Here is a 12162-nt window from a genome sequence, read left to right as displayed (position 1 = left end):
TCTAAATTGTCCAAATCAGTTCTAAAATACTAAAGTGCTACTACAAATTAGTCATTAAAGGAATAATGGGGATTTTTTTTTAATTTAATGATAGGCAATTTGTCAATTTCATCCTAATAAGTTAAAGACGTTGTCAATACTTATATTTCTAAGCAATGTTTTAATGTAACACGTGTAGAAGTGGATATTAAGATGTATATCAACATACCACTCAATTCCCTCATCATGACTCCCAAAAGATATAAAACGATTGATGCATATTATACTTGTACACAACTTATTTGTACTGAGATTTCAAGCCAGACAACAAATTGTCAATATCGGCTCTAAGATCTCTGGAAATCAATTCGCCAAGTAAAAGCTCAAGCATTAAAGAAAAATAAGGTTCCAAAGAATATATTTAAAGAAGGATATTCTGAAAGAATGTTTAAAAACTTAGAAATGTCAAGGGAAATCAAATAGGCCAAAACAAAAGTATAATAAATGTTTAGGTGGTAGAAAATGTCAAGGAAACTAGGTTGCAAAGTTTCATGCAAAATCTAAATACATTAAAAAGGATAAAAGCATTAAAATGGTGTCACCCAAATGCTTTTGCAATTAATTTTTTTTCCTTTCCATAACTTGTATTTTCCTGTCTTTGGTGCTAAAGTAAACATTTGTAATGATGAATTCCAACTCACTTGGCACTCTGTTTATAGCTTTGAGCGGTCGCAGGACTCGAACGGTTCTAATCGCCGTGAAGTTGAGGTTCTGCAAGTCCAGTGAATACTCCACCATGCTGAAAGAAAGACACAAAAGAACATTTTAATTGTTTTAAATCACTTTTCTTGAAAAACCCATACAAGTAAGAAGATGCAAAATCCCCATAGCCTCATTTTACTACAGATTCAGTATTTTTCAAGCATTTCACTTTGATTATGCTGTGTTAAATGAAATTAAATTTAAAAGTTCTTCACACTGATTTGCCATTTCTATCAGTTTGGCACTAGGTGAAAATCCAGGGTACTACCAGATGAAAGGGAATAAGCCTTCTAGATTATTGAGCTCGCCAATAAAGTGAAATAAAGTGAGTTTGGGAGTTAATTACTGAGTAGAAGACGAGAGCGGGGGCTTACATGCATGAAGGAGAAGAACAATGCTTGGTTCGCGTGGCGGTTGAGTGTCAAGATGTCAAAAACTCATAGAGCGTGAAGAAATTAAAAAGAAAGGGAAATAAGCGGTCCACAGGAAGCTTCTGATGAGGCGGAAAGGAAAAGGAGACGTTTCCTGGATAAAAATGTCAAAATAGCCTGCCTTGAATTTTTTTTTTTTTTTTTTTTTTTACAAGACTGGAGAAGTTCAAGGTGAAAGAATGTTTTCATGGTTCAAGATTTAAAATACCAGGTCAGATGTATGACGGTGATCGCAACATCTGAGGTGACACCCCTCGATGAGAAGTTCCCAGAGCGTAAAAAATAAGGTTGGAGTTCACCGTGTTTCTAGTAGTGACGATTTAACCGTGTACGACTATTTAAGGAAGGTTGACTTTTACCATATGCGTCATTTCTGCCAAATATTTACACACTATAACTTCAGTTCCTCCTCAAGAATATAAAAACTGCAGAAAAACACATTTCTTCACATATAGGAAAAAGATTAGAAATGTTACAGTTTTCCCCAAAAAACATTTTACTGTAATTTGGTTGGTCAACATTTTCGTCGCATTTGGTGCAATGAAACTTTACAATTTTAGATTCAAATGAGTTCTAATAAAACATGTTTATTAACTTAAATTTGACTGCCATTGTTAGCTGATGAGAGAAAATTACAATTCGACCAAATGTTTTTAACACCAGGCCCAAAAAAAAAAAAAGAGTTATGCAGCCATCCCAAACCTCCTCCAAGTTTCTATTCTCACATAATGAGCATTTCACTGCATTGACAGGCTGTGTTTTACAACTCTTAAACACTTTGTTGTTAACTCTATTCTGGTAGTGTAAATGTCGCATGGCTCAAGTTGGAGAACTAAAATCCTACCTCATGTTGCAAGACGCTAATTAGGCCTGAAATGAAGAAATCCCCTTTTAGGGTAAGCCATTCAACATATTCAAATTTTAAAAAACTATATAAAAGTCAATTTAAAGCAAAAAATAGTCCACACGGCTTCTTGCACTACATCATGAGAATATAACCATGCAAACTATCTATGGTAACTTTTTACCCGGAGGAGTATTTATTACAAAAACACACTTATTTTATTTTGTGAGGTTTAGGCCTTCCCAAGGGGTTGTTCTTCCTCACATGTTTACTTTTTCCTCATCACAATTTGGCCCACAAAATATTCTCCCAGGGGCTTCTGGAGCGTAACAGCAAGGCTCTGGGGATACGCTGACAATTTGGGTTTTGGGCAAGAAAAAGAAGTACTACCAGAAAGTGGAAAAAAAATAAACAAGAACATGTACATACACTAGTTGTTTGAGGATTAAAAGTTTCTTAGTTCCAGAAGAAATGTTTTCAATGTAACTTTTTTTTGGAACCCCTTAACTAACTAAATTTAATGCATGGATTGTACCTTAAAATCACACAAAAAAAATCATCAGATAACTGAATAATAATTTAAATGGATGTTATAGTAAAAATATTTGGCTGTTTCATTGGATTTTGTACAATTTCCATGTCTACTGCAAATAGTACCTGGTATTTTCCTTAAATGCAGTAGGATTTGAAATAACATTACTTCATTTTATAATTGTGAATTTTACTGTTTAACTACAGATTAGAACAGAATCAATACTATAATTTCCATATACTCTGTACATTGTAAAAACTAACAAATCATCCCAACAAAATCACATTAATCAACCCAATCCAAAAATATCTAACCCGATTTTTAATTTTATATAGTAACTCAATTGTTACTGAAGTAATAAAATTTGCCAGCATTTTTATCCTGCATGCATCAGCAATTTCATTGGAGGTTCTACAAGAAAAAGTAACGCTGTAATGTCATTGTATACTATGGGAGTATAATATTATTCTACTCATACCTCGTATCACTGCACGAATTGAACTGTAGTCATATCACAATACAAAAATGTGTTTGATCCTGACAAATCTGCATATATTTACTCTTGAGATAATTCATATCCCTCACAGAAAAAATAAACATATTCATTTAATCATCAGCATGCATAGCTGATGTTTTTACGCCCATTTTTATGTGATTTATGTCAGCAAAAATTATTGTTAAAGAAGTGAATCAGACAACAGATGGCTCATGCATCCAAATATGCAAATACTGTACACATTAATCATTTTGCTTTTCATGACTGCATAATTGCAACAAACAAACAAACAAACAGAAATGTCAATTAGTAGCCAGCACCCAACAGCCACACTTTGTGTGAATGGAACCTACTAATAGAGAACAATCCATTAATTATTAAAATGAGACAAATGAAGGCTGTCTTTACTGTCTAGCGAGTTTAAGACCGGGTGGTCAACAAATGCGCTTTTATTTGCTTTCACGCGTTCCTGATAATGTTTCTTCTTTAGTGTCTAACTTTATATTTGTCTATCACATTTTTTCTCGTTGTTGTTGGTTTGTGCGCACAATTGTTTCAGGATTAAGTATTTATTATTCAACATATTCATGGCCAGATCATTTTTAAAGGCAGTTTTACACATATTATCCACGTTTTTACATTATTTTGGATGCAATGTTGTATGTATCCTTTGACAATATCAACTATATGACAAGCAAAAAGTAAACCTTTCTTCTATTTCCATGAAAAACTGTTATTTCTAGTTCCGTGTAATCTGATCAAGCCAATAGAGTAGTTAATACAGGTCACTTATATTTTAAGCTAAGGACTTGGTGTAAATGAATCATTTCCATTAATCCTGGTCAGATGCAAACACCTTGTGAGGTAAAAGATTAACAACAGGACTAATTGGGGGTCAAGTTGCTTGACACAAAACGACTATCGCACAGATGCTGCATGGCTGAGTAGCATTTAATCACTGGCAGCATCTTTTTAGACAGTCGCCATTAACTCATTGACCCCACGCGTCATCCTACGATTACACTACTTCATTTGAATATGTGCACGGTCAAATGGAAGCGCGCACTATGTTATTAATTCAAAATGTGGATGTCGTAGGGAAGAACACTGTTCATTAACACATCTCTAGTTACAGTGACCTAAACAAGGATGCTAAATACTAAGCCACATAGTATCGTGCTATATTATTGTCTATATATAAAAAGGTAATCAGTAAAGGTAAAGGTATATGAAATTAAGCCATTGTAGTCATCTATAAATGAATAACTACTTGTTGCAATATGTTTATGAAGGTTATGAGATTTTAGAATGTTGCAATTTGTTAAAACATGGAGTCTTAATATATAACAAAGTTGTATTTTGAAGGGCATTGAGAAAAAAATGGCTTTGAAAGGCAGTTTTGCGCAAAGATGACAGGTTTGCTGCACCTTTTCAAACATAACCAATGAGTCATGTTGAAAGATTCCATCAAATTAATTTTTTTGTAAACTGACTTTGGGGGTCAATATTACCAACATAATTAAGTGGGAACTCCTTTATTATAGTTCTGTGTTTTATAGTGTGTCATAAACATCTGCAGCTTCTTCCACTCTTACACAATGCTGTTAACTATTTAATTTGTCACTTTGTTTAAGACATTTGTGTAGTATCAAATATACACATTTAAATGTGGTGAGATTACCCTAAATTATTGCTTCTATACAAACTAAATGGAAGACTTATTGTGTCCTTTTAGATGTGAGTACTTTTTGAAATCATTTTAAGATTGTAAACAAATACAAATGTCATTAGTGGTTGAATTTCAATTGATTTCAAATTATCTAGAATTATAGATATCATCAAAATGCACCACAGGATTGATTCCGCATCTCAAAGGTCAACACTCAAAGAGAAATAATATTAATATGGTAATCTGTTTTAAAATGGTGATGTCTTTAATACGCCTCCAGCAAAACCAAGGGCAGCTTTTGAATGTAGCGACTTACAAAGTCATTTTGACAATGCTTTTCCATGGATCCTTTTAATTTTACAGCATTGTTGAATAAAATATGAAGATTGGAATTATTGTCATGCACATTTAATTGCTATCCTCCATTCTCACAGAGCAGTCATTATTTTTTTTTACCCATCATGCCCGATGAAACATTCATTAAGTAAGCAAAGAAAAAGCATGATAACAAACTCATGTGATGAGTTGAACTACTAGCTCAGCCTCACTGAATGTGGTAGCCAATCATGGTGTCATTGTGCTATTATATTCTTCAATCAAAGGTCAAATTCAATAATAATAATATTTTCTACAGATACAATGTGGCTATCACAATGGTGACTGTTAATTAAAGGTGTTGAATCTTAGGCACAATGATAGGATGTTAACGTACAACCATTTTTAAGATTTTATATTCCTTACCCGGCCATGACGATGAAGAAGTCTAGACGGTTCCAGGTGTCGCCAAGGTAACAACGTCGGCCAAATATTCCCAGCGCCACCATTTTGATGACCATTTCCAGGGCGAAGAAGATGTAGATGAATGCATCAAAGGCCTGCCAGGTCCAAAAGAAAAAAAAAACATCTTATATTCATCACCAAAGGCTTAAAAATGTTATATATATAGTTTCTTATAATGTAACAGGTACTAATAAATACCTTTACTTTTTTCAATATAAGTGTTTGAACAGTGTCTAAAACACTGGTGTCAAAGTGGCGGTCCGGGGGCCAAATCTGGCCTGTCGCATCATTTTGTGCGGCCCGAGAAAGTAAATGTTTTTCTGTTTTATGATCAAATTAAAATGAAGCGTATAGATGTATATAACATTTCCTGGTTTTCCCCCTTTTAAAACAATAATTGTAATTTTTTCATCATTTTTTTCTGTTTTTAGTTCAAAAATGATTTTGTAAAACCTAAAAATATATATTAAAAAAGCCAAAATAAACATTGTTTTAGATCTATTAAAAAACCTGAATATTCAGGGCTTTTAATCCAGTTCATTTAATCCTTTTATAAAAACTAATCTAGATATTATATCTAACCAACCTGAGTCTGACACCATTGGTCTAAACTCTAAACCCTAAATTCCCTTTTGACCTTTTGGAAATCCCATTACAGTCCATCAGTTAAAAACTAGAAATTCATTAGTTTTCATGAAGATTTTAGGTCTAAAAGCCGGAAAAATACCAATTAGAATAAAAAAAAAGCCTGGCAAGGACCACATTTCAGTTGTGATTCATTTTGACGCCCACTTCAAGCTGCTCGCCTTGACTCACCAGCTTAGCATGTGGTTTTCATGTTGCTGTGAGCACCTCACTTGTCAAGAGCCCCCCAACCCCTACACACAAACACACATACCATCACACCCGTGCCAAAGGTGGAAGAGTGGGTGCTGCGTGTAGCCATACGTCTCAAGCCTGTTAGCACACACACACATGCAACCAATTGATCGGTCTCTCCAGGGGAGAGAGGCTGTCGAGTAGGAGTTAATAGAATTCCGCTCACTTGTATCCATAGAGTTGCGGACCCCCATTCCTACTTTTACGTTCGATACTAGCGTGGCTTTAGTGGGCAACGGCGACCGTGATCAATGACATCCTCTTGGAAAAAGTCGACGATGAATAGTGCTGGGTCAATGGCCGGTGCATGTGATATAGTTTAGTTGGATATCGGTGGTGAAGTTACGATAAAAGCATGGAGTTTGCATCCCATTTGTGTTATAAATTTTTGGTGGTGAAAAGCACTTTGGTTGGGTTGTCCTGAGAAACAGAACTACACATTTTATTCACAGTTGAATTGTATTTTTTTTATACTTAACAAAAACAAAACAAAAAATCAAGGGTGTCATACTCGGGTTGGTTTGCGGGCCGCTATAACGTAAACTAACTTGATTTCAGGTGGGCCGGACCATTTTAGATATAATATTTATATATATATTTTTAAATGGATTAAAATAACTGGATTACAAGCCCTGAGGATTCAGTTTTTATAGATCTAAAACAATGTTTATTTTATCTTTTTTGCTATATTTTTAGATTTTACAAAATGATGTTTGAACTAAAAAACAGAAAAATGATAAAAAATGACAATTATTAATATAAACGGAGGAAAATTAGGAAATTTAATATACATCTATAATCTTCATTTTAATTTGAACCTAAAACAGAAAGTCAGCACTCATGATTAACTTTACCGGGCCAAACAAAATGATGCGGCAGGCCAGATTTGGCCCCTGGGCCACCACTTTGACACGTACACTAAATTGTAATAAAAATGTTTTAAATTGGTTTGGATGTTCAGTAATACCTATTAATCACCTGCCCTAATCATGAAAAGTCAAGGATACACAGTGAAATTTACAAAAAGGGCAACATATCTCCCCCAGGAAAGCATTGACTCGCCATTTTTTCACGTTCTTTCTCAAACGCCACAAAAACAAAAGACGACAGCAAGGATCTGAAAGCTTTAGCAAAGGCTCTAATCCCGAAACAATGGTAACAACTGAAGCAGCAGCTGATCTTCAGTTTTCTGCTGAGAGCAGCAATAGCACGCATTAGGGTGTCTTTGATTTATTTGGATTTGTTCTTCTTTTAATTAGATGCTCGATTAGACTGTAGGGAGTGTGGTTGGGGTCTACGTGGGGGGAATTTATCTGATTACTACACCAGCAAATGATTTTGTTACATTTAGACTTTGTGTATACGTGACGGATTTGATTGACATGAGTAAGAGACGAAACAAATCCAATAATCATACAAAATAAAAATAACAAAAGACCAAAATGGAACTGGTAATGTATACTACCCACTAAATTGTTTCATGTAGCCCACTCACTACCTGCTTATATAGAAATCAAAATGTCTATGCTCGTATAATTTGAGTCAATTACTTGTCAGTTTCTAGGAAATAAAAAGGCTTTAGGCTCAGTGTGTCTAATTATATTCATAAATAATGAGGTAAGCTCACATTTGTGGTACTGTTTACCATGCAGTATTAAAGTGGCCCTTACTTAATAGCGTATTTTTCACACTATAAGAAGCACCGGATTATAATGCGCACCTTTAGTGAACGGGCCCTTAAAATGTGTTTTATTTATAAGACACACCAAATTATAAAACAGAGGAATTGTAGTAGTGGTGCTGGTAGAGTAGTAGTAAAAGATTGTGCTATACAAGCTATTTAAATTGAATTAAATGTTGATCTTACCGATAGAATCTGGCATCGGTCGGAGGAGCAGTCGATGTTCTGGCAGGGTTGGTACATTCCAAGAGTGATGCAATTCAACAGGATGACCATCATGCTTACTCTCTCGAACCATGTGCAGACATATAGCTGGTTAAGGCCAAGTACAAACAACTATTTGGTGCCAAAAGTAACATTGTGATGTAAATATAAGTCATTCTTTTTCATTTGTTATCTGTTTTTCATCTTCTTGGGTTTGAGTTTCCGATCTGTTCTACTGCACTTTTCTCAAATTACCCAACCATAGTCGCATTCATTCTTAAACCCAATCAAAACGGGCGGCCTTTAATGGCGGCCAATAAATTAATAAGAAACATTAAGATAGAAGACGAAAGAAGCCTGAAAATGCCCAAAACCAAGAGAAAATAATCCAAAAATTTACCATCACTCTGTAATATTTTTTCATGTTATTCCACCCTTCTTTTATTTATTCCATTAATATTACTTTGGAGCTATTGGATTCTGTAAATCTTTAAATCTCTGTGGAAAAAAAGAGTGTAAATAACAAGATAACAAGCGTATCCCCAATTTCCCCAAATGGAAAATCCATGTGCACATATGTACCATTTTCCCCAAAGGGCAAAATACATAACCCAGCAATAAAAGAAGCAAAGTGTTTATAGGAGCGCAAAATGAAAGAAATAAAGAAGGCGTCAGCGAACTGTGACCGAACCTTTCTGTGTTCTGAAGAGGGAGTCGACACAACGCTTGGCTAACTAGACACTTTCAAGGAGGAGGTCCGAGTCATCCCTCAGGCTTTTCCGGTGAAAGGATGGCGGAGATCTCTAAAGCCCACTGGATTTAAACACACGTACGGGTAGCACACAGGCAGCCACTAAACCGTGAAGACAGATTTTTTTCTTTTTTTTTGTTTTGTTTAAGACTAAATCTTCAATAGGGGTCCATTAAAATATTTTGCTTTCCAGGAAAAGTAATCATCCAAGTCACTGATTGACTGATTGATTGTGACATAAAGAAGTGGGTTTATACCAGAGTTGTGATACAAGAATTTGATGGCAAGTTTGATTGTTGGCAACACAATATTTGCTGCAGTTAGTTTGTATTTTTCATATTGTTTAAACATAAAGTTAAAGTTTGATTAAAATATTGTGAGAAGACTTTAAAAGTAGAAAAGTGCATTTCAATAATAACAAGAGCTGAAATATTCAATGTTTTTTTTTGAGCCAAAAGGCTTTCTAAGAAAGATTTTAATCTTTGAATAGTATATTAATGATTAAGAAAGAGCATTTACATTAATTAATGAAAATAATGACTATCTGTAAAATTGAGTTTGTGTTTTTGTCATTTATAAAACAATTTAAATGCATTTTAAAACATCCCATTTCGACCTTTACTTCCAAAACAGTCCTTTAAAGTTTGACGGAAAATACTAAGATAAAAATTATGTAAAAAACACTTCAATTGAACACAACTTAAGCCTTTTTTAAAATGTGTTCCTTCTGACTTAATATAGCAAAACCTTATTTTTTACTTCCTAACTGATTGTGATGTGCCTCTGCACAGCTGCCATGGGATTCCAGAGATATCTGTCACCATGGCAACCGGTACATTAAAAAATATATTATCAGCCATATGAGGTGCATGCGCATTTTTGTGGACATTTTAATAAGTCCCACATTGGCAAATGAAATTAGCACTTTATCAACTCCAAATCAACGACAGTAGAACATTTGAGGACTTTCGTTTTAAACCTGCACACCCACGCAAAGACACCTATACCTTCAAAAAAGCTGAAATAGGTTTCATTGGCACTCAATTCACAGTCTATCCCATCCTAAACTTGCCTGAGGGAGCTAAAGTTAAAAAAAAAAACTCAGCAAGCTGTATGACAAACTGGTTGGTGAACTACTGGGAATGTTTAGGAAAACTACTGTAACCTAACTACTAAGTATTTATGTGTATTTATTTCAAACAGAGGTTTGTAGACTCTTATGTTCTGTCCCCATTTTAACCACTTTTTTTTTTTTTTTTTTACACACAAAAAATATGTTTTTTTTTCTCCATAATAAATACTTCAGTTTAAAAAGATGTACTGATAAGACCACCTGCTGGGCTCCCTTCCCTTTGGTGTGCGTGATGTAGCTTGTTGCCAAGTTTGAGTGTGTAGGTTTCCTTGGAGCAGAAACATGAATACACACACACACATACGCACTATATTCATTCTACTGAGTCATCACAGAAGAAGACTGCACTTGAAACTCTCATTTGAAGTCCTTACCTTCCTATTATTAACGTTTTAGCAAAGAAAAATGTATTCATCCATTCATTTTCTATACTGGGGTCACAAAAGGTCATGGAGGGTGTGTGTTGGAGGACTCAACAACAACAGTTAGCTTTAAGAATGCATATAGAGATTGTTTTTGTAAATTTGTTGAATTTAATGGTCCACTATTGTATTACTGTATTTTATAGTAACTGTGCAAATGGGTATGTACTTTGTGTATGAGCCACTGAAATACTGAAATAATTTTCAGTGGTATAGTGTCCTTTATCTTAGTTCCCAAAGAATTTTGATAAAAAATAGTTCTTTTATATATGAAAAACTAGCAATGAGTCTTCAATCATCCATGGAAATCTATTAGTAAGCTACCTAGTGTAGTTGTGCAATTCCTTTTGCATTTTTATCCACTTAACGTCATATTGTTCCTTCCAATTCTTCCTGTAATGCCCACAGTTTCCATACTAATAGACGCGGTGGAGAAGCAATTATCTTTCCGGCACAAATGTTTTAAGAAAACATTAAAAATGCCGAACATGCCATGGGGCAGCAAAGTAGACGTTTTAATAGCCTGCACATGCTCCATAAAATGGCTCTTTTGTCATCGTCAGAAGATACCTGGAAGGCTCAAAAGGTTGGCGTAAGGATTTTTCAACACGAGATATGTCCGTCATTTGGAAGTAAATATGAGCTATCGATTAATTTGGAAGAATCAAACATTAACTGACATGTGAAATTAACTAATTATACCCTAAAAAATGCAACTTTCCTGCTTTTTTTCAGTGTACTGCTTCAGAATCAGTTCACAGCTTGTTTGGCCTGTAATCCCCCGCACACACATCCATTAGTATGAGTCATACAGCGTCAATTTGCATGGGTTATGTAGAAAAAAAACAATTTTCACTGATAAAGATAAAACAATGTATAGTTTTTAACAGCTTATATCCAAGTGGAATGAATATACATGCATACTACATATACACGCGTCATATAATTCCTTTTATGTACTAATTTGTGTAACGAACGAATGCAATTTCCAGCTACTATTGTGTCTATATTTTCTATACTGACCGGTAAATTTGAAAACAATCAAATTGTAATAGCGTGACAGCAAATTTAGCAATTAAGGCATCTGAAGGATATTTCTGCCTGTTGCATGATCCACCAGAAAGTCTCTTTTTTTCTTTTCCTAATTGACTCATTGAAGAAATTTGATATTCAAGTCTCATCAAAGTAAAATCAGTAGGCTGGTCATCAGATTCAATCTCCCAAAGTTTGATGTTCACTTTGACTGCAAATTAAATTTCTTTAGATCCCCAAACTTGACATTATACAACGAATTCATCTTCATGTCGTTAAAGTTAAAAAATGAAGCGGACGCGCTAGATTTTTTCTAAAGATAAACGTTTAAACCAGATTTAACGGGTCTGTAACCCGACATGGCCCTGGTGATTAATTCTGGCATTAATATAGGGAACTGATAGCAGAATTAGCATATATAGCTGAAGGGGCTCAGACATGATTCAAAAGTTTTAGAGCAGGTTTAAATTAAAAGTTTGGATAAAAGCATTTTTCTTCCTATATTTTATTGCTTTTGTGGAAATAATTACTTTTTAGACCAAACCCGGGCAATAATCAATTATTTTTA

The 12162-nt window shown here is 34.5% G+C and overlaps 1 protein-coding gene across 1 annotated transcript in view; it reads right to left on the bottom strand.

Moving 5' to 3' along the window:
- The window catches only part of LOC144198723 (voltage-dependent T-type calcium channel subunit alpha-1I-like), a 55456-nt gene that overhangs the window by 28635 nt on the left and 14659 nt on the right, over window positions 1-12162 (bottom strand). Inside the window, exons 3-5 of the mRNA XM_077719891.1 lie at window positions 8240-8352; window positions 5455-5588; window positions 681-778 (exon numbers count right to left, since the gene is read on the bottom strand). Of these exons, the coding sequence (XP_077576017.1) occupies window positions 681-778; window positions 5455-5588; window positions 8240-8352 (345 nt within the window). The remainder of the gene's footprint in view (window positions 1-680; window positions 779-5454; window positions 5589-8239; window positions 8353-12162) is intronic.

Source organism: Stigmatopora nigra, chromosome 6 (assembly GCF_051989575.1).
Source record: "Stigmatopora nigra isolate UIUO_SnigA chromosome 6, RoL_Snig_1.1, whole genome shotgun sequence".
Taxonomy (NCBI): domain Eukaryota; kingdom Metazoa; phylum Chordata; class Actinopteri; order Syngnathiformes; family Syngnathidae; genus Stigmatopora; species Stigmatopora nigra.
This window is presented reverse-complemented; position numbering and strand designations above follow the sequence as displayed.